The 24,223-nt window shown below is 44.5% G+C and overlaps 1 protein-coding gene across 1 annotated transcript; it reads right to left on the reverse strand.

Moving 5' to 3' along the window:
• Positions 1 to 2,172: 2,172 nt before the first annotated feature.
• LOC127584363 (stanniocalcin-1-like) lies at positions 2,173 to 24,223 on the reverse strand. Its single transcript, XM_052041085.1, has 4 exons — positions 23,779 to 24,223; positions 15,581 to 15,723; positions 8,756 to 8,967; positions 2,173 to 6,034 (listed from the first exon to the last, which is right to left on the reverse strand). The coding sequence occupies exons 1-4, from the start codon at positions 23,921 to 23,923 to the stop codon at positions 5,761 to 5,763; spliced, it is 774 nt and encodes a 257-aa protein (XP_051897045.1). The 5' UTR covers positions 23,924 to 24,223; the 3' UTR covers positions 2,173 to 5,760.

Consider the following 24,223-nt stretch of genomic DNA (forward strand, 5'->3'; position numbering starts at 1 on the left):
TGCCAAAGAAACAGTGTGTTTCGATGTACATGTGACTAATAAAGATATCTTATCCTACAAAACTGAACATAATATTCCAAATGCGACCTCATTTGGAATATTTCTATCTCTCTATCCTCACTGGCTCAGAGATGAAGCATCATCTCCTGTTAACCCTTCCAAACAAGCAGCTTCTCCAGTTCCATCACAGTCAATGGAGTAGTGGGAAAAAGGATTAATGTTCGGATATGTTGACAATGAGGATACTTGTCACTCAGTTTAGTATTTTTTTACTTCCTATCTCCTTCTGACATAGAAAGAGGCCTCTTCAGCCCACTGGGTCTACTGTGTCTCAGATTCCATCACTATCTTTCCCTCTAACCTCATCTCTCCACATTCCCATCAACTCCCCTCAGACTCCACCACTCACCTACACACTAGGGACAATTTACAGTGGCCAATTAACCTACTCTGTAGTGTGGGAGGGAACTGGAGCACTCGGAGGAAACCCACAGGGTCACAGGGAGAACGTGCAAACTCCACACAGACAGGACCAGAGGTCAGGAGTGAACCCACGTTGCTGGAGCTGAGATGCAGCAGACACTTGCTCTAATATTGAACTATAACACCTTTCATTCAGTAATCTGCCAGTTGTTTCCAAAGGATACTAGATTGCAGTGTTAGTGGTGGTCATTGAAGGGATATTCAGTCACCAGTTTGACAAGGAGCTTAGGTAAGATTAACACAAAAACACAATAGGAACAGGAGTAGGCCACTACTGGCCTCAACTTCTGTGCCAGTTCCCCATCACCCTCAAGTCCTCAATCTTCCAAATATTTAAATATCTCCACCTTAAATGTATCTAATGATCTGACTTCCGCCACTTTCAGGGGCAGTGGATTCCAGAGACTCACTACCGTCTCAGAGAAGAAGTTTCTATGCCGCTCTTAAGCAGTTTCTCTGGCCAAGATTACACATTCCAGGTGTGACAGACAGAAATTACTCACAACGTGGACACAGGAAAAAGCACCACTGTGCAATTTTCCAATAGACTCCGACAACCTTGCTCTGTCAGCCTGCAATAGGAACAGGGAAATCTTGTGCGTTATCTGGTGAGAAACCATTTCAGTGCCGATGGGAAATTACTTCTTCACACTAACCAGTCAACACAGGAATAGCCACCCCTGTTGTGGACAGTAGCAACCAGGTGATTCATTAGGCAGTGGCTGGATGGTAATTAATAATTTGTGACCTGTTCAAATGACCTGAGACAGGGTACCGATTGATTTCTGTGGCCTTACCGAGCCCGTGTTCCAGATTTGCAGAGTGAGGGGGACACCAAGAAACCTGACTGACACATGACGCACAGCACGATCCCACAGACAGCCCTGAGAAGTTGGTTTGCTTTAGTCCCACTCTTCTGATCTTTGGGCACCCAGTTTGGAATGAGGTGGGAGTGGGTGAGGGAACAGGCAGTCATGGGACCTCCTAACTGGGATGGTCCTGGTCAAGGTGGCCATTCGTGGGTCCAGGCAGCAGACACTTGAAGGGTCTTTCTGTCCTGTGCTTGTCACTCTACTGAGGCACAGGAGTGGGAACATGTGGTCTCCACCACTGTGATTGAGGATTCACAAGATCACAAGACAACGGAGCAGAAGTAGGCCGTTCGGCCCATTGAGTCTTCTCCATGAGCTAAACTAATACTATTCCTATCTAGCCCCAATTTCTGGCCTTATCCCTATATCCCTTGATACCTTGACTAATTAGATACCTTGTGATCTTGTGATAACCATCTCTGGGTTCCTCTTCTATGTTGGTTCTAACTGAATCAGATTGATTGTTTTGCTTAATCAACAACACCATCATCAGTGTTTTTTCATCCAGTAATTTTTAAGATAGTTCATTTTAGAGGTGGGGAATGTTTTATAAAGAGTATCAGCCAATCAGATGGTAGCAGGATATAGATCTGGGCTCAAAGCAAACAACCTTATCCGCTATCAAAGCATCAATTTCCTCTGGAAATTGAATCTACTTTAAGAACAGAATAAACTACAACAACTTCTCCCAGTAACAGCAGGATAATTTCTCCTGAAAAAAAAGTGCAGAATGTGGAGGATTGTTGAATATGAACAGTGTGCATGAACTCAATCTCAGGTCTGTCAATGCAAGAAACCACAGTACCACACAAGAGGATGTGATTAAACCATCACAAATTTATTTGCCATATTAATGAATGTAATTATAACTTTAATATTTAAGTTACAAACATACAGTTACAAAACAGACAACATTCAGGAAGCCTTGAGTGCAAAACACTGACCCACAGGAAAATAAAATCGTGCAGCTTCTGCATCGAGAAACAAGGCACAAGAAAGGAATATCTTGTTTGGAATTAAAAATAAATAACATATAATATCATTATAGAAATGTGTTTGGACTCTACCTGACAAGTTGGTGTCTCAGTTAGTTAGGGGCCATCCATAATTTTCACATTGGAATTGGGTAGGTAAATGGGATGATTTGCTTTGTTTTAATGCAGCTAAATGATAATACTTTTAGAAAAACAAGAGATGCTTGTATTTATCAAGCACCTGATTGCATCTCTTCAACTGAGAAAAAGCCAGGACAATTATAGACTGAAGCACAGGAAATGCTGTTGTTCGGCCCCTTGATCCATACTAGAATATCCTGCAAACAGCAACGAGCTGAATGGACCATGGATGGAGCTTTGCAGGGACTAACATCCCCCTCAAACTGCATGGCCACGTCTGGTGGGGTTAGCCAGTTATCAGTGTGTTTCCGTCTGCTAATAAAACAACAAGATATTCATGGATGGCTCCTCACTGGTCCCTGGCAGTTGTCATTCTGTTGGTCAGCTGACAGGAAGAAACTTGAAATAATGGTTGTTATTTTTTGTAAAGGATATTACCCCAGTCTGGACTGCAAACCAAGGCGGCTTCCATATCCCAAAAAAAGGTGAGCATGGGCAATTAATTTCATTTAAACTTTGAAATTGGAACAATTACATAGCATTGGTGATCACTTTGTTGACACAAGGCTTCAGATAGTGTCATAGAGCAATACAGCAGGGATACAGGCCCTTCGGCCCAACCGTCCATGCCGACCACGGTGCCCACCCAGCTAGTCCCAATTTCCTGCATTCAGCCCATATCCCTCTAAGCCCCGACCCTCCATGTACCTATCCAAGTGCTTCTTAAATGATACTGTTGTACCTGCCTCACCCACTTCCTCTGGCAGCTTGTTCCATACACTCACCACCCTCTGCGTGAAAAAGTTGTCCCTCAGGTCCCTTTTAAGTCTTTCCCCTCTCACCCTACACCTATGTCTCCTAGTTTTGGACTCCCCTACCCTGGGGAAAAGACTGTTACCATCCACCTTATCTATGCCGCTCGTAATTTTAAACACTTTTATAAGGTCTCCCCTCATTCTCCTACATTCCAAAGAATAAAGACCTAGCCTGGCCAACCTCTCCCTATAACTCAGGCCCTCAAGTCCTGGCAACATCCTCGTAAATCTTTCCTGCACTCTCTCATTCTACCTTCTTGCCTCTGGGGCCAGGGGCAATTTCATCATCTGTGTATCTGGCCACTCAAGCACATTCCACCAACTCAACTCCATTTTCCTGGCCCACCACCTATCTATCCATTCAATGTCCAGAAATCTATTAATCACTGTTGTGAATGCAATCAATGACTGACCCTCCACTGCCCTCTGGTGCAGGGAAATCCAAAGATTCAGGACCTTCAAATGAAGAAATTTCTCCTCATCTCCATCCTAAATCACCAACTTCTTATTTTGAATCTGTGGTCCCAAGATCTAGACTCCTCAACCAGGACAAACATTCTCCTTGTATCTACTCAAGTAAGTGAGCTCCCAGAAGCTCCAATATTTCAAGAGCTCCCATTTCGTGCTAGGTTGTTGCTCGAGGGCCCTTCAAGTTCTCAGTCTCTGTCAATGTATAACGGGAAGATCCTGAATTGTCAGTCCCTGGCATGGTTTTCCGGTTGGCTCTGGTGCTCTCTCCCGGGAATCTGATAGCCAGCAACATTATGATAACCTTTTGTCTCCTGGGCTGGGATACAATGGATGGGGGTCTGAAGGAATTTGAGTGCCAAGTGTTGGCACAATTGAAAGCCCATGCTGCAATACGTTCATGGCACTCAACTCCATCCAGATACATTCTCCCTGCTCATTAATTTCTGCAAGATAAGTCGTCACCTCGGTCTGAAGCCAGAATATGGTGAAACATCTTTCTTCCCTAATTAGTGCTATTGTGAATACCTCTGTATAATTTGCTGCTAAAATATGAGACAGTCCATATTAATATCAAAGTTAAGACCCTTTTATCTGGACTCTATTTACCAGAGCAGACAGTATCTCTCTCTGTCTCTCCCTCCACCTCTCTCCTGATGAATCACTTTCACATCTTGGACAGGTGCATTAGGTCAACCCCAGTCTTTCAATGGACAGAACGTGTGTGCAACTTACAAGAATATTTTATTTTATTTAGAAGGACAATTGAAGGAGATTTGTAAGATAGTGGTGCTGGTGATGGGATGCTTATTTAAAAAACACAGCCACAGTGAATTACAATTGGAGAAAATGATGCATTAATAATCAAAACCACTATTTCTGGAGACATAGGTCACATGAAGGGTCTCGACTCGAAATGTCGACTGTCCATCTCTCTCCATAGATGTTGACTGTACTGCTGAGTTCCTCCAGTGTTTTGTATGCTGCACCACTATTTCTGGGTCAACTTTACTAACCACAGTATCCCTATCAGGCAACAAAATGTGGAACTTGATTGTGACAGCTACCGTAACTCCAGGCTTGTAATGTGCCTTAACTGTGAGGCTCAGTGTAATGTTACCACTTCCCATGCCACTTCTACTGCTAAACTGAGACATTTAGGCATCTGAACTTGTCCTCAGTGATTAAGACTATAAGCTTGCAGTCTCTTAATGTGAAGTGGTTTGAAAATAAGTTTGCGACTAGATTGTATTACCTGGTCTCTGATAATGGTTTGATTCTTAATCAAATTTTTCTGTCTTTGGTGATCTAACAGACTGAATGATGTATGACAACACCTGCCTGTTGCAGAGAGCTAAATCAACAGTCCCCTTGGTGAGATAAGCCTTCAGAGAGATTTTCCCAGAACAGCATGAACACTGAATCTAAATGTCACACCACTATGTTCTGCCACCTTGGGGAGGCCTCCAAGCCTATACTTGAGCCCAGAATGGATTGTTGGTTCTATTGCTTAATGTGACATTCTTCTATCTGAGGTAATAACTTATTAGGAAGAAACCTGCTAACAACCATGTCACGATACCAGACTGGGGAAATATCTTGTGATCATTTGCAAAGGCTGTCAACATATAGCTTGGTTTGTGTCAAGAATGGTCATTAATTCATAAAACTCAAATGATGTTCAATCCTTGGTTCTATTGGGTTGAGGGAATTGAGCAGCTCAAATAGAGGGCTAACATTGCCAGGAAAATCTGACCTGGACTGGACACAAGCTAAGCCTGAATTGGTTTGTATTCTCTGGAGGTGTTTGCAAATGCTTTACCAGCCCATCAGAGCTTCAGCCTCAATGCTCACTGCTCACCAGTTAGCTTTGTGCTGAAGCTGGGTGCATGTTTCCTGTCAGCTGCCACGATATGATCACTACAGGTTTCAAGAGTTACACTGGGGACACCTGGGTTCTGCAGACAGGTACAGGCCTCCTGTTCCATTCCCTCTCACCTCTGGCTGTCACTCATTCTCACCGGAGGTTGGCTTTGGGCCCAGTCGAGAGGGAGCCTCATTACTGTTGAGATTCCTCAGAAAGACACGGAGCTTTTGGTGCTCGGCGGAAGAGCGGCTGTTAAAGCCTCCTCGGTGGGGTGAAGTCAGACAGCGGTCACTCTGCAGCAGGTGGATGAAGCCTGAGAGGTGAGATCCCAAACCTGCCATCATATTCTCCCTTATGCTGTTCACTGTCTCCTCGTCACACTCCAGAAGGCTCCTCAGTAGCTTATTGTAATACCTGGAGGCAATTGTGTGAATGGAACAATCATTAATTGAAGGAAAATGCAAAAGCATTAATGGCGAACCTGCAACACATCTCAGTCCTTTGCCCCAGTGATCTCTCTGTGCCATGTACATTTAACCATGTACATTCAAGTTCATTTATTGAACGGTCCCTTATACGATGAGATGGACTCTTGACCTCACAACCTACCTTGTTGTGACCTTGCACCTTATTGTCTACCTGCAATGCACTTCCTCTGTAGCTGTGACACTTTACTATTATTGTTTTTACCTGTACTACCTCAATGCACTCTGTACTGACTCAATGTAACTGCACTGTGTAATGAATTGATCTGTACGATCGGTATGCAAGACAAGTTTTTCACTGTACCTTGGTACAAGTGACAATAATAAACCAGTACCAATAGGATATAAAAAATAAATGGCATCCACAGAGCACTGCGTATCCATGAGTGCAGACACTAGGAAAGCTGATGGCCATATGAGGCACAGCAGGATCCCACAAGCAATTGTTAGTTTGCTTTGCTTATTTTGTTTGAGGGACTGATGTTGGCCTGGACATTTTCAGACCTGGTCTTCTTCCAGATCTCGTCCAAGTTAACTTCTTCTGTGCTGCACTGACTCTTCACTTGAGCTTGAGCCCAGACCCTGACCGCAGAGACTGGCACCACCAGCACTCCGTTCATGAGGCCACCCCAGTGGGATTCCAGTCAACGAATAGTAGAGACAGACACAGCAAAGAAGAGCTGGGGCAGTCCAATTCAATCCACAATAGTCCATCCTCACTGGATGTGACTGGGCAACTGCATAGCCCTTTCTGTCATGTTAGCTGTTTAACCTGGTTGGCACATTCATAGGAAACGATGTTTCCAGTGTTGAGGCAGTGCCAAATACTGGTTAAATAACCACCCTCACTACCCCCTCAGAGACTGCAAATAGATTTTTGCAGAGGGAAGGGGAGGTCAGGTAATGGTTAAAAGAGATGTCATGGAGTCATAGAGAGACACAGCACTGAAACAGGCCCTTCGGCCTATCGAGTCCATGTCAACCCTCAACCACCCATTTACACCAATCCTATATTAATCCCATTTTTATTCTTCCCATGTTAAGATAAGATTTCTTTATTAGTCACATGTACATTGAAACACACAGAGAAATGTATCTTTGCGTAGAGTGTTCTGGGGGCAGCCCGCAAGTGTCATCACGCTTCTGGCACCAACACAGCATGCCAACAACTCCTAACCCATACGTCTTTGGAATGTGGGAGGAAACCAGAGCACCCGGAGGAAACCCACGCAGTCATGGGGAGAACGTACAAACTCCTTACAGGCAGCGGCTGGAATTGAACCGTGGTCGCTGACGCTGTAATAGTGTTATGCTAACCACTACACTACTCATCAACTCCCCCTGATTCTACCCCTCACCTACACACTAGGGGCAATTTACAGTGGCCAATTAGCCTCCCAACCCCAAATGTCTTTGGGATGTTGGAGGGAACTGGAGCACCCATGGGAAACCAACATGGTCACAGGGAGAATGCACAAACTCCACATAGACAGCACCTGAGGTCAGGATTGAACCTGGGTCTCGGGTACTGTGAGGCAGTGGCTCCACTAGCTGTGCCACTGTGCCATCCAACAATATGTCACCGACAGTCAAGAGACTTGACCTGGTGATCAACAGCCTGAGAGGCTTGACGCTGCCACAACCCAGGAAAAAAAATGGACAGAAGCGCCTCTTACAGTATCAGAGTGTCTTAAAGGGCTACTGAGCCCACATGGTCACTGTTGTAATGCAGAAATACAATAGGCTATTGGTGCACAGCAAGATCCCACTAGCAGCAATGGGATAAGGACCTATAGATATTTAAGTGATATTAATTGAGGGATGAATATTAGCTGGGACACTTGAGCTACCCAACCCCAATGTTCAAAGTAGTGTTGTGGGATCTTTCCCATCCACCTTAAACAGCAGCCAGGTTGTCAGCCTGAGCTCATCTGGAGGATGGAATTTCCAACCTCCAGGCAGCACTCCTTCCCTACACTGAGGAGTGCCAGTCTCACTTCAGGGAAAGGATGACCATAGAGGAAATCCAGAATGTAAAAGCCATGGCAGAGTTCAAGGCCTGATGTAGTAAAAGAGGTCCACAGGACATTGACTGAAGCTCCAACGATGATACTTACCTTTTCAGAAAATGAAACAATGAGCTGGCACTTCATTTGGCTTTATATTTATAATGCAGTGGTGACTTACAGGGCTGCTTCATTAAAAGTGGGACGGATATTCAGAGTTGCAATGCCCCGCAGCAAGGATCTGACACAGAAAATATTCAGGTCGCAGTCTGATGAATTAACGTGTATTTTTCGTTCAGTTATAGGAAAGTATGGGTGATTGATGTCTAAATATCTATCAGTACAGCACCCATCACCCTGAGGGTCTCATAATGGAATTAAGTGGTCACACAATTGAATATCAACTAGCCTACAATGGGCCAGGAACAAGAAAAGGAAAGGCTTTGGGAAACAGGGGTCTCATGTCCTGTTCTTGAGGCATGCCAGACCACACAATTCAGTATCAGGTGCCTTCCACCAGTCCCAAAGTGTTGAAGGAGTCTTACAGAATTTGTATTGAAATTAAGCAATGCCAACTGCTTCCATTGCCCCGGACACCCACTGTCTGTTGACACCCTGAGCACTGCCAGGCCCCCCCAGCCTACCTGTTCTTTAAGCGTGTGGGGAGCTGAATCACTTCTGTTATTGCTGCGGCATTACGTTTTGCCATTGTGCAGATGTCCAGCTTCCTGTAACAATCCTCCTGAATGTCAGCGATCATCTTTTGAAAAGCGGAACATCTGCGAATGGTGAAGAAGACCTTGGATGTGATCCCGTTGACAATGCACTTTAAACTGTCCTTGACGAAGGCTTTTCCCTGCAGTACAAAGTATCATCAGTCACAAAAATGTGGATTACAATAAGTGTAAGAAAAAGAATAATTTTCTCAAACAGCAGTGAATTTTATCTCAAGTTCTTTGTTCTCTGTAGTGTGAAGGTCTGACTAACAACCATCAGGATTTATATTTGCAGTTGGTCAGGACATAGGGCTAATGATTTACATCTGAAGATGTGATTTAGTCTGTTTGGACCACATTAAGATCCATCCATATAGTAGCTACATAAGGTGCTTCCTCAAGAAGGCAACATCTATCATCAAAGATCCCCACCATCCAGGTCATGCCCTCTTCTCACTGCTATGATCAGGCAGGAGGTACAGAAACCTGAAGTCCCAGGTTCAAGAACAGCTACTTCCCTTCAACCATTTAGTTCTTGAACCAACCTGCACAACCCTAATCACTACCCCAGTATAGCCACACTATGACCAGCGTGCACTAAAATGGACTTTGTTTTTTTTTTGTTCTAATTATGTTCTTTCTTGTAAAAATTGTGTATAATTTATGTTCAATTTATGTTTTTCTTGTGAATGCTGCTTATATTCCACGCAAAGATGCATTTCACTGTGTGCTTCAATGTACACGTGACTAATAAAGAAATCTTATGTGCCTGTGATGCTGCTGCAAATAAGTTTTTCATTGCACCTTGTGCATATGACAATAAACTCTACTTGACTCGACTTGACCTGACATGTCCTGCCCAACAAAGCCGCCACATGTAATGAGGGGTGTTGGCTTGGGAGAGGACGCTGATGTTGTTTCTAGTGGATTTGGGGGGTTTTGCCAAAACATAAATACCTCTGATGATCTAAACTCCACAACCTTCTGGGACAGAGAATTCCAGAGATTCACCATCGCTGAGAGAAGAAATTCCTACACACTTCAGTTTTAAATGACCACAACCTTAACTTGCAACTATGTCCCTTTATTCAGATCTCTCCCACTAGCAGAAACATCTCAACATTTATCCTGTTGTGTCCTCATTGGTTCTTATAAGATCACCCTTCATTTTCCTAAACACCAAAGAACACAGACCCAACTTCTTTACTGCTCATGATAGGACAACCCTCTCATACTAGGAATTAGCCGAGTGAATTCCTCTTGGACTGCATTCAACACTAGTATACCTTTCTTAAATGAGGATCAAAGGGAACCAGAATTGATCTACAGACCTGAAACATTTTGAAGAGGTGATTAAAATGATGAATGATCTACAGCTGTTACTTCTTCAAGAAAACATTTGAAAATGTCTCCCAGAAGAGACTGTTAGATTACTCTGCCAGCACTGAAAGCAAATTATTAGATTTTATTTGGAATTTGTCTGAACCACAGAAAAATTGGTCAAATACTCACCAAATTGCAAAGATGTGGCTCATGGATTAACATGGATCTTTGTGCAAGGCACAACTATTCACTATATTTAGAAGTTACCTGGGCTACCGAGAGGAAGCCACATATCAAACTCTGTTGCAAGGTGTGTACAGGATGTCTAAAGATTAAGTCAACAGTCAAAATTGAGGCAAATGAATTTCTGGTGGGCAAATATGAGATCGTCCATTGTGGACCTAGAAGCGGTAGTACTTTCTAAATGGTGAGAAGCTGGAAGTAGTGGAGGTCCAAGGAAACTTGGGGTCAGTTTACAACGTCACGGGGCAAGTTCAGAAAATAATTAAAAATAGCCAGTGGACCCAATCTACCTGTTGAAACCTTTGAGGTCACAAGGAGCACATGCAAACTCCCCGCAGACAGCACCGGAGATCAGGACTGAACCTGGGTCTCTGGAGCTGTGAAGCAGCAGCACCACCTGCTGCAGCACTGTGTGTATTTTGCTTGAACACAATTCTGCTGCCGTCAATGATGCACACTGTGTCATGGATGCTTAGTTTTGCTGGATTTGTTCTGACTTCACCAGGATAGGAGTCCCTCACAACTCAATGGAAGTTGCAAAATAAAAACAGAAGATGCCAGAAACTTAGCATGTCAGGCAGCATCTGTGGAAAGAGAAACTGTTAAAGTTTCAGGTCCAGCACCTGTTAAAGCATTAACTCTGATTCTCTTTCCAGAGATGCTGCCTGACCCGCTGAGCGTTTCCTGCATTTTCTGTTTTTATTTTGATCTTCAGCATCTGCAGCTTTTATTTGAATATCGTTTGATGGGCCGTGCATTCAATGTGAAAGCGGGACTTTGTTCCCACAAAGAATGGACAGTGGGCAGCCCTACCAACTGTCATGGACAGATGTGTCTGCAACAGGTGGATTGGTATGGGATAAGGTGGGTTTCTTCCTCATAGGGTCACAGAGCAATTATGCATGGACACAGGCCCTTCGGCCCAACCAGTTCACGCTGACCACGGTGCCCACCCAGCTAGTTCCAATTTCCAGCGTTCGGCCCATACCTCTCTAAGCCCCACCCCTCCATGTACCTATCCAAGTTCTTATTAAATGAAACTATTGTACCTGCCTCAACCACTTCCTCTGACAGCTCATTCCATATACTCACCACCCTCTGCGTGAAAAAGTTGTCCCTCAGGTCCCTTCTAAATTTTTCCCCTCCCACCCTGAACCTATGCCCCCCTACCCTGGGGAAAAGACTGTTACCATCCACCTCATCTAAGCCTCTTATAATTTTGAACACTTCTACAAGGTGGCTCCTCATTCTCCTTTGCTCCAAGGAATAAAGACCTAGCCTGGCCAACCTCTCCCTATAACTCAGGCCCTCTAGTCCTGGCAACATCCGCGTAAATCTTTTCTGCACTCTTTCCAGTTTGACCATGTCTTCCCTATAACAGGGTGACCTCATGCTGGTGTTCATTCATTGCCTGATGCAGAAACCAAGTTCTTCAAGATTCAGTCAGTTCCACCAGTGGTAGTACTGCCAAGCACCTCTTCATGATGGACACGGCAGTCCCCAACCCAGAATGGTCTTTGCTCTTGTTCCTACTCTGGCATTGCTATCAATGCACTGACACATCAGCTGCCAGAGGATAGTTGGTGGCAAGCAGGAGGGGTCATGTTTGACGAGGTTATGAAGCTTCATGGGTTCCACTCTCAATGCTGAGGACTCCCAGGTACACTGCCTTCTCACTGTGCCATCGTCTCTGGGTTATGATGTACCCAGAAAGAGTGACAGTTGATCAGGGATGTTTCCTGCAAGATGTGATTCTGTGGGTACTGCATCAGCCTGTTGCTCGACTCTGAGAAACTCTTCTGAGAGACAGCTCTCCCCGTTCCTACACCCATTCCCAGACATTTAGAGGAAGATTTTGCAGGGTTCATTGTGCTGGGTGTGTCATTGTGGAATCCAGTCAGTGTTGAATGATCTGGTTATGTTTTAGTCTTAATACACTTGTACAAGAGGGTGGTGAGGCCTCATGTGGAATATTGTGTTCAGTTTTGGACACCCTGCTATAGGAAGGATGCCATTAAACTGCAGAGAGTGCAGAAAAAATTTACGAGGATGTTGCCAGGATTTGAGGGACTGAGTTACAGAGAGAGGTTGAAGAGGCTAGGACTTTATTCCTTGGAGTGTAGGAGACTGAGGGGTGACCTTAAAGAGGTGTATAAAATCATGAGGGGCAGAGGTAGGGTGAATGCACACAGTCTTTTTCCAAGTGTTGGGGAATCAAGAACTAAAGGGCATAGGTTTAAGGTGAGAGGAGGAAGATTTAAAAGGGACCTGAGGGGAACTTCTTCACGCAGAGGGTGGTGCATATACGGAACAAGCTGTCAGAGGAAGTGGTTGAGGCAGGTACAATAACAACATATAAGAGACATTTGGATAAGTGTATGGATAGGAAAGGTTTAGAGGGATACCGGCCAAATGCAGGCAAATGGGGTCAGCTTAGGTGGGCACCTTGATCAGCATGGACGAGTTGGGCCAAAGGGCCTGTATCTATGCTGTATGAGTCTATAATTCTCCGCCGACAGCACTTCCCAAACCCACAACAAGGGTAAGGGATGCATGGGAATACCACCACCTGCAGGTTCCTCTCCAGTTCACACACTATCCAGACCTTGACCAGCAGAAGTTTGCAGAGCTTCAAACTAATAGAAGGCACTTGAGCCAACTTGCAAGTTAGAACATAGAACACTACAGCACAGTACAGGCCCTTCGGCCCACAATATTGTGCCGACATTTTATCCTGCTCTAGTATCTATCTAACCCTTCAAGTCAAGACTTGAAAATGTATCACCAGTCCTTCATCAATGCTGAACTCCCTCCTCAACAGCACAGCAGAAGCACCTTCACAACCACTTCCTCATGGATGGGAAATAAATGCTGGCATCATTAGTGACACTCCCACTTCAAAAGAATGAATGATGAAAGAACTTTTAAGTATAATTTTAAGGCATAATTTTAAGGTGATTGGAGGAAGGTATAAGGGGGATGTCAGAGGTAAGTTTTTTGTTGGAGGACGGTATAAGGGGGATGTCAGAGGTAAATTTTTTTAAACACAGAGAGTGGTGGGTACATGGAACGCACTGCCTGCAGATGTTGTGGGGGCAGATACATTAGGGACATTTAAGAAACTCTTAGATAGCCTCATGAATGATAGAGAAATGGGAGGGAAGGGTTAGGTAGGTATTAGAGCAGGATAAGATGTCGGCACAACATTGTAGGTCAAAGGGCCTGTACTGTGCTGTAGTGTTCTGTGTTCTAACTTGCAAGTTGGCTCAAGTTTGCCTTCTATTAGTTTTAAGCTCTGCAAACTTCTGCTGGTCAAGGTCTGTCAAAGTGGTGCTTGGATTTGTCTTTTCAAATTTGTTTGGTAGCTTACATAATCTTAAGTTTTCTGTTTCCTCTGCATGCTGCAGAGCCCAACGTCTTCTCATACAAGTTCCCAACACAAGTCCCTGTGGCTAGCTCGTCTGTCTACTCTTTCACTTCCAGTGACTGTGCCTCCACAGGCCAATCACTATGACACAGTTCCTGATCTAGGTCATTCTTCTAAGAGGCAGCACAAAGTGCTGAGAAGTGAAATCAGTTACAAAAGAATGAAGACACTGGCTCTTGTTCTGGGGATTAAAGAAGCAGGGAGGTGACCTAGTGAAAGTTAGAAAATTACAAAGGGATTTGATTGGATCAGTGTATTTCTCCACAGTGGAGGGTTCAAACCTGGTCACCTTGGACTTAAGGTAGTCACCAATACATCTGAACTGGAGATCAGGAGAAATTTCTTTACTCAGAGATGTGGGACTCACAGCCAGGAGTGGCTGTGTTGAAATGCAAAGATGCATTAAAGAGGAAGCTGGATAAACGCAGAGGAGGAAGGATAAAGAGCAGTGCTAAGGGTGCTGAACGGAAAACAATGGGAGGAATTAAAGGTTTCCATCTCTAGTTGAATCAAATGGCCCAATACTGTGCTGCAAATATTATGTGGTTGAAAATTAGTTGACGTCTATCAGCTTATCAGGCCACTTGCTTATTGCAACCCATTTGAGTCTGCAAGTCATGTGTGCCTCTGCAAGTCCTCCCACCAGTGACCTTCAAGGTGCCTGTAAATGCAGAGCAACAAACAACCTGCTGGAGGAGCTCAATGGGTTGAGCAGCATCTGTGGGGAGAAAAGGAAATGTCAATGCTTCAGGTCAAAACCCTGCATCAGGGCTTAAAATGGAGTGGGGAGCCTGTAAGTTCCACTTCACTTGTCTCAATAATTGCAAACATACAGACAGGGAAGACATATATAAATATGATAAAAGCTATGTTAAAAGCATAAGGAGTTTCATTGTTATTGTTGCCTACACAGCCTCACAGTGTCCAAGACAGCTTTACCTCGAGGTCGGTGTTGCTGCAAGTTTGTAGGGAGGAATGAGGGAGTGGACCGATGCAAGTTGTTCTCCAAGTAGCTTGCAAAGATGTGATGGACTGAAGGTGCTCCCTCTGTTCTGTCACAGCTGCAGGATTCTATTTAGTCACTGTGAGAAACGCGGCAGCCCATCTGTGCACAGCAAGATCTCACAGACCGCAACAAGATAATGACCGGGTCATCGCTTTCTTTTTTGCTGCACTGAGGATTAAAGTGGGACCTGGAGGATAACTTCCCCGCTCCTGTCGAGAGTCACTTCATGTGATGTTTAATGGCCACTCAAAAGAACAGGCAGACTAAACATCTCAAAACAGAAGAGGGATTTAGTGGCCCAGCTACCTCACAGCTCCAGCGACTCGGGTTCAATCCTGACCTCAGCTGCTGTCTGTGTGGAGTTTGCATGTTCTCCCTGTTACTGTGTGGGTTTCCCCTGGGTGCTCTGGTTTCCTCCCACATTCCAAAGACATGCAGGTTACAGATTAATTACCCACTGTAAATTGCCTCAAGAGTGTAAGTGAGTGATGGTATCTGGGGAGAGTTGATGGAAATGAGGGGGCAATAAAAGGGGGTTAACGTAAATGGGTCGGTACAGACCTGGTGGGCCAAATGGCCTGTTTCCATGCTATATGACTCTAATGGTGCAGTCTTTCTGATGCACTGCTCAGTTAGAAGGATTGGAACTTGAATTCACAACCTTCTAACTCAGGTGAGAGAGTGACCAACTTAGCCGTGGCTAACTTATGTAGACCATGGGGTCCGCATAGAGGCATGTCAATGAGTTGCATACCTGAGTGTCGAATTTAGCAGCACTGTACAGAAAGGATCTGCAGATATCGTACATGCCGTCAGTGTCACAGGTCGAATTCTCCAGGCACACAAATGCCCCGCAGCCCACGTGGAGAGCATTGTTCAGGCACCGGATGATTTCAGCTGCAGAGGAAGAAAACAATGTTAACTCCAAAAGACTTAGCAGGGTTACTGACCCTAAACGGCTGTCTCAGAGAGTCCATGAACCGCAAGCAATCCGGGGAGAAAAATCCTCACTGAATAAAAATAAACTTCTTTTGCTGCATTCTCTTAACACTTTCCGTCACTAGTTGTCAATGCAATGACAGTGGGAACAAAGAACAATTTGATTGACAGTCAAGAATTATCCATGTGGCTTTCAAATTAGCACAGCAAGAGGGTACACTGTAAGGATGGGCGTGTCAGTTGACCAATAGTGGCAGAGTAGGGACAGAGCTGATGAAGGTAGGAGGTCCAGTCCTCTACCACAAAAGCTACTTTGAAAGAAGGACTGTATATAGATCAAAGAAGTATCTGGTTGGACACACACCAGGAGCTCTCATCACATAATCTCCAGCTGCACGGCTCCCATTGGCTGCTTGGAACATCCATCTTCACTGTGCCCCACCCACCCACAGCAAAATGGGAAGTAAATAGACTCTGTTATTGGATTGGGTGACTCTTGTCTCCGTCAACTAGTCTTTCCATGAAGCATAATAAATATTTCAATAAAGGCAGCTTTCCCTCGTTGAACGCCCCCATAACTTGCACCCATGGGAGACTCCAGAGTCAATGCTGGAGAGTTGGCGACTGGAGTCACCAGTACTGGAGGAAGGCTGATTGGATGTAAGATACTACAAGGACATAGAGATCGAAAATTGTCTTAGTGATCTATTGCTTTCTCCTCCATAATTAAGTTTATTCGTGTTGCGGAAGCCAAAATTGTGCTTCCTGCATCTCAACTCACAACTACCCACATGGGGTGCACTTCTGCAGAGAGACCAAGCAGTAAGGGGAGCTCATGGAAAGGAATCTTGGAGATGGGCTGAATCAAGTCTTCTCACAAAAGCAAAAGGCATTGAAGTATCTGTACCTGTGGTCATTAAACCACCATGAGCTTCTGTGGCATTGATCATGGGGCCAGAGCATGCTGATAATATTTCATTGCTAATCTGGCTTTTACTTCAGGGACCATAGAACAGTACAGCACAGGAACAGGCCCTTCGGCCCACAGTGCTGTGCTGAACCAATTACATTAGTAATAAAATGCCCAACTAAACTAACCCCTTCTGTCTACACAATGTCCTTATCCTACCATTTCCCTCACATTCATGTGCCTGTCTAAGAGCTTCTTGAACGCCCCCATCGTATCTGCCTCCACCACCACCCCGGGCAGCACATTCCAGGCACCCACCACTCTGTGTAGAAAAACTTGCCCAGCACATCTCCTTTGAACTTTCCCCCTTTCACCTTAAATGAATGACCTCTGGTATTAGACATTTCAACCCTGGGGAAAAGATACTGGCTGTCTACTCTATCTGTGCCTCTCATAATCTTTTAAACCTCCATCAGATCTCCCCTCAGTCTCTGCCGCTCCAGAGAAAACAACCCAAGTTTGTCCAACCTATCCTCATAGCGCAAGCCCTGTAATCCAGGCAGCATCTCGGTAAACCTCTTCTACACCCTCTCCAAAGGCTCGACATCCTTCCTATACTGGGGCAACCAGAACTGAATTTAATACTCCAGATGCAGCCTAACTAAAGTTTTATAAAGCTGCAACATAACTTCCTGACTCTTGAATTCAATGCCTCGACTAATGAAGGCAAGCATGCCATATGCCTTCTTTACCACCCTACCAACCTGTGTAGCCACTTTCAGGGAGCTATGAACTTGGACCCCAAAATCTTTCTGCTCATCATCAGGCCCTAGGGATATGGGGATAGGGCCGTAAATTGGGGTTAGGTTTTTTTTGCACCCCCTCCCCCCCCCCCCCCCCCCCGGATTTCTCATTTCTTTTTTCCTTTGGAGCAGACTCGATGGGCCGAATGGCCTACTTCTGCTCGTCTTGTGATCTTGTGATCCACCTTAATGCTCTTTAAGAGACCTGACACTACCTCCTCTTATCTCAAAATGCCCTAGCATTTTAGCATGCTCCACACTGATGTCCCCATTCTCCACGTCCTTCTCCTTGGTAAATACTGATGCAAAGTATTCATTAAGGACCTCACCCACCTCCTCCGCTTCCAAGCACATGTTCCCTCCTTTATCCTTAAGTGGTCCTATCCTCTCCCTAGTTATCCTATTGCTCTTGATGTGTGTGTAGAACGCGTTGGGATTCTCTTTAATCCTACTTGACAAGGACTTTTCGTGGCCCCTCCTGGCTTTCCTAATTCCCTTCTTGAGTTCCATTTTGGCTTCTTTATAATCCTCAAGTGCTCTATTTGATCCTAACTTCCTAAGCTTTACATACTTTTCCTTCTTGACTAAATTCACCACATCTCTTGACATCCAAGGTTCTCTTACCCTGCATCCTTGTCCTTCCTTCTTACTGGAACATCCCTGTCTTGTACTCTGTGCAGTTGGTCTTTAAACACCCTCCGCATGTCAGATGTGGACTTGCTCAAAAACAGCTGTTCCCAATTAATTCTCCCGAGTTCCTGTCTAATGCTCCTGTAATGTGCCCTGCTCCAATTTAATACTCTCCCGCAAGGTCCATACTTATCCTTATCTATAGTTCTCCTAAACCTTGAGGAGTTGTGATCACTGTTCCCTAACTCTTCCCCTGCTGAAAGGTCAGTCACCTGGCCAGGCTCGTTGCCCAACACCAGGTCCAGTACGGCCCCTCCTCTGGTTGGACCATCTACAAATTGATTTAAGAAACCCTCCTGGATGCACCTAATAAATTCTGCCCCATCTAAACCTCTTACACTAAGGAGGTCCCAGTTTATATTGGGGAAGTTGAAGTCCCCCACAACAACAACCCTATTAGTTTTACACCTTTCCCTAATCTGCCTGGATATCTGTTCCTCAATGTCCTAGTGGCTATCAGAGGGTCTGTAATATAATCCCATCAGAGTGACTGCACCTTTCTTATTTTTGAGTTCTACCCATACAGACTCAGTGGACGAGCCCTCCATTATGTTCCCTCTTGAGTGCAGCTGTGATATTGTCCCTGATTAGTAGTGCAACTCCTCTCACTCTTTTGCCTCCCCCTCTATCTTTTCTAAAACATCGAAACTTTGGAACATTAGGCACCCATTCCTGTCCCTCTCTCAGCCAAGTCTCCATTATGGCCACATCATGGTTCCATGTACTGATCCATACTCAAAGCTCATCACTCTTACCCACAATACTCCTCGCATTCAAATACACACACTTCAAACTCTATGTCCCATCGAGTCTATTACTTTGCTCCTGCCTGTGTTGACTGGCCCTGACATCTCCCTTCCTCTCAATCCCTATACTTTCTGAGCCGGTGCTCTGGTTCCCACCTCCCTGCCAATCTAGTTTAAACCAGTTCTACAAACAACTAACATGAGGACACTGTAATTTATTGTGATGCTGAAGTCAGAGATGAATTGCAATTTGAAAGCAAATCTGCAGATGCAGAAAATCTGAAATAAAAACAGAAAATGCTGGAGACATCCAACAAATCAGGCAGCATCTGTGGAGAGAAAAACAGGGCTAACATTTCAGGTCAATGACCTTTCATTAAAACTCTCGTCTTTCTCTCTCCTCAGATGCTGCCTGGTCTGTTGAGTACTTGCAGCACTGCTTTTATCAATTGTAATAGTTGTTAAATTTCAAGCTATGTTTCTTAATCGTTTGTAAGGTTGATATAGAAAGAAGCATGTGACGTGGAGTTTGATAGACATAAAGATATTTAAATATGGCACAATTCTATTGGCATAGGTTATATATTGGATGTTAGTTTGTTTTATAAGGAGGTGTACTGCACTATAGAATCCATAATCTAGTATTCTACCATTGGATTTAAACAATGATTCTTTGCGGGCAAAAGGTCTAAGTGCTCAGTGAGGTTGGTCAACGTTTAATTGCTCTCATGTCTGTAATGCAGAACACAGGCTGGAGGACCTACCTTTGATTTATCTGAAGGAGCGTAACAGCTGTGGTCAGTCAGAGGGCATAGAAGTTCTGAGTTAAAAGCTAACTGCATTGGAGTTTCCTTATACACAATTTTCACTTAACTATCACTTTGTTGTGCGGAATGTCATCCATACAAATTATCCCCAAATAGGCCACTTCTGGGAGCACAAATTGCTTTGCAGAAGGTTCAGGGTGACATCAGGAGTGGGTGGGATAGAGACGGAAGAATTCCTTCACTGAAGCACATCAACGAACTGGGCAGGTTGTTAGGACTCTTCGGTAATTTCATTGTTACATCGAGCCATACAGCAGGGAAACAGGCCTTTCGGCCCAACTGGTCCATGCCAACCAAGATTCCCATCTAAGCTAGTCCCATTTGCCCACATTTGGCCCACGTCCCTCTAAACCTTTCCTATCCATGTACCTGTCCAAGTACCCTTTAAATGTTGTTAATGCACCTGCCTCAACCACTTCCTCTGGCAGCTCACTCCATATACTGACTACTCTCTGGTTGAAAAAGTTGCCCCTCAAGTTCCTATTAAATCTCTTCCCTCTCACCTTAAACCAATAACACATGTTACTAGTTACGTGTTACACCTTAAACACATGTTACTAGTTTTTTTTAGTGCAGATTTATAATAAACTGATCTTAAAATGCCAACATCCATGGTGGGATTTAAATTCATGACTGTGGATCAGTAAGTTCAGGACTCTGGATTACTATTCCAGTACTAGATCCATGATGCTTCCATCACAATACTTGGCAGCACGAGACTTGGAGTACGGCAGACAGTGATACATTTGTTGTAACATTACCACACCTCATGTGGCGATGGTCACAATAAGAGTAAGATTTTTTTTCTTATCATCATCATAGGAAGGTTATTCAGCTCCTGAAACTTGTTCTGCAAACAAAAGCAGGTGTAATTATGTGTGCCTTTAAAAATGCAAGGTCACCCGACAGTCAAGTAAAGAGAGGCTGAGTTCATGCAGACCTGCATTTTGGATACTGCAGATACATTCTGGCTGCAGAAGCTCAACACAATGCAAAATTCCTTTGTTTCATTTCTTGAATGACACATAAATTAAACATATCCATTGAGCTGTTACAGAAAGGAATTGCACACGAGACACAACACTTGTAGAATTTTTATTACTGTATTAGTAGTCTTGAGTTCCTGTTTGTTTTTACTTTCATTGATTATGAGGAACACCTTCTCTGGAAGCGGCCAATGGAAATGAGGCAGTAATTATATCCTCCTTCCACTGGAGGCACTGTAGCCTCACATACCAAGAGGGTGTAATGACAGAAAGACTTTTAGAGGCAGTTTCCATTGCAAGTGTGAACAGTGTAATTTATATATTGGCAAAGGCAGAATATAAAATTGTTAAATAGTGACAGTGTTTTCTCTGAACAATGGATAGTGAAAATCGCCGAAAGACTACACTTGGAATTAACTCCACATGAAAGGTGAATGCGCAAGGCACAATAGTAAACTGGGCATATCGGGTATCACTGTTACTTCTTTCAGATATCCCTTAAACTCTTGCTGCTCAGTAGTTTAACCACAAAATGAATTAGCTGAGCATACTTGCATTTCTATAGTGCCTTTCACATCTGATATGCTTCAAAGTACTCCGCACCACTGAAGTACTTTGAACCATGGTACCTGTTGCAATAACAATCAAATCATGCACAGCAAGCCCCCACAAGCAACAAAAATGATAAATTTCCATGTGACATAGGAGGCCATTCAGCCCAGCGAGTCCATGCCAGCTCTCTGAGCAATCCCATTCCCTGACTGATTTTCCCCGTAATCTGTTCTCCCTGTGTTCCCATCAATTCATCCACATTACATTGGGGGCAACTTCCAGTGGCCAATTAACCCACCAACCCACACGCATTTGGGAAACTGGAGCACGCGGAGGAGACCCACACCATCACAGGGAGAACGTGCAAAGTCCACACAGACAGAGGTTGGGATTGAACTTGAGTTGCTGGTGCTGTGAGGCAGCGGCACAGCGGCACTACTAACTGCATCAACATGCCACCCTATTGACCACATAGTCTTTTTTCTCAGTCTCTTTAGGAAAGGATAAATATAGGCTAAGACACTAGCAAAGCCCCTCTGAGCATGTACAGTCATAGAATTACTTGAGCATGAGAGGAAATCATTAGGCCCATCAAATCACAGCTCCTAAATCCACAACACCCTGTATATTATTTTCCTATAAGCACATGGGAACACAGAATGGGACAACACAGCAACAGCACTGTGGGATTTTTTTTGCATTGACATTAGAGATCAAATAGGGGCTCGGGTTAAGATCTCATCCAAAAGACAGCAGTAACGCCCTCCCTTCGAGCTGCAATGAAACGTCAGCCTAGATCTTTTCACTCAAAGCAGGACCTGAAGCTGTAACCTTCTGACCCAGAAAGTGAGAGTGCTACCCACTGAGCCTTGGCTAATCTTGTGGGAAAATGCAACAGCCAGTTTACATGCAGGAAGATCCCACAGACTGGGAAGAGAGAGGAATAACCAGATCAATGGTATTTCTCTTGGGATAGATATGGAAAGGGCCCTTGATCTTGAGGCAGGATTTCAGTTTGGCATCACAGTTGAATAACTAAAGTTTCTGCTGAGATTTTATTTTTGCAGAAGTCATCAAAACTGCCTGGACTGATAACAATGACTCTGCATCAAAATTAAGGTGATGAATGTAAAGCTGTGCGGATGCCCCCAAGCAGACTGTACCAGTGTTATAGAAATATATCTTTCCCACCACCACCAGGAGAAAAACATATCTGACAGTACTTCAAAAGAAAATCCTGCTTAACATAAAGCTACCAAATGTTAAGGCACACTTTGTGAAAAATATCATGTCAGAGAAATATATTCTGTATTGAAAGACTACAGTGAGAAGATAATTATTGTAAGCACTTTCAGACATCAGGCTAAGAGCCCAGTAGCTGATGTTCACGAACAACGCTTTAAATCTGGAGCACTGCATGGTTAGAGGATTTCATGTGACTCTTCAGACAACCAATACAGCAGTCGTGGTACTGGAAGCAACTACTCTGTATCTTATAGAATGCAAAGAAGGAAATCACACTGTCCGTTGGCAGAGCTGGGAATATGGAACCTCCTTTGTAAAATACCATTTCTGTATTGCCTTTAAACAGTGGGGCTCACTCCAGATTCAACATTACAGAGAACAACACCCTGCTCAGTGCAAGGTCAGGATGGTTCACAGGTATCCCAGTGAGGGCTGTCATTAAAAATATAAACTAAACAGTACGGTTCACAGTGCTGTATCCTGTCGGGGGATTTGGAGTCATTATAAGTCACAGCTTCAATGGGACAAAGTTCACTTATTCAACTTTGCATTCTGTCACAGATTGAAATGGGGGATAGGGGAAGAGAAACTATTTGTTATTTTATTATATTAACAATGCTTTTGTCTTGAGACACTCCTGAGAGGGATTGACCCTGGTTTCCCTCAACGACTAAATACCTTCAGGATCGAGTGCACCCCCCCCCCCCCCCCCCCGCCATACACACGGGGCACTGCAGACAGATGGAGCCGGTTCCGCAGTCAAGTCTGTGAAAGCTGACTCTTTGGTGTCTGTAATTAGAAGGAGCCCCAGCCCCCATCAACACAACACACACACTGTTCCTCTGAGCAGCAGCTTTTTTTTAAAAAAAAAGCATTCATGAAACACCCTGTCGCCGCTGCACCACGATGGAAGTTTGCACTGAGAGAGGACCATGTATCCATTTAACGTCAGTGCACTTGAAAAGTCACCAGTTTCAATTCGAAATCGAGATGATCTGATTTTTCACGAACTGCAAGTAAATATCTCCCTGGCTACCAACAAAAGCAGGGCGGTGAATCCCAGCGTAAATGAAACAAAGGTGATTTTTTATGCATAAGGCAAAGGACGGGTTTTTTTTGGAGGAGGCAAAAAGAGTTGCAAAACTGCACTCAAATGCCTTCACTTGAGCGTCTGCATGCACAGGACGAAGTGAACGAAGGGGCTCTGCTTTGCTCGTGTCACCACCCCTCCCCCGAGGCTGAAGCTGCCTTTACCTGAGTTCTGCGCCGACAGCCTGGTCCTTCGAGATGCTGCTGGATCGCTCTGCTCCTCAACTTGTGGAGCGATTTCATCTGCAGCCGACCAGCTCCCGAGCTGAATGAACACGAGGAAGGCGAATACAACTGATCTGTGCAACATCGCTGCGCCGAGTCGATGATTCAAGGGAGGCTTCCCTTACCCGCCTGTGACTTTCTTGTGGAGGCTCAAACGTGCATTTAAGAGAGTGAGAGAGTGAGTTTGCAAGTGTGTGTGTGTGTGTCACTTTCTGGGCTGCACGGTCACATTTATACAAGTGCTATCTCGGGGGGGGGGGGGGTGGAAGATGCAGTCAGATCGTAAGCAGTAACACACCTACCAATGAAAGGCAGGCTCCGGGAAGCTGTCCATTCAGAGGGCGATACCCACGCCTGGCGCACTGAATAATTGTCCCAAAAAGTT

This window comes from Pristis pectinata, chromosome 29, assembly GCF_009764475.1.
Source record: "Pristis pectinata isolate sPriPec2 chromosome 29, sPriPec2.1.pri, whole genome shotgun sequence".
Lineage (NCBI taxonomy): Eukaryota > Metazoa > Chordata > Chondrichthyes > Rhinopristiformes > Pristidae > Pristis > Pristis pectinata.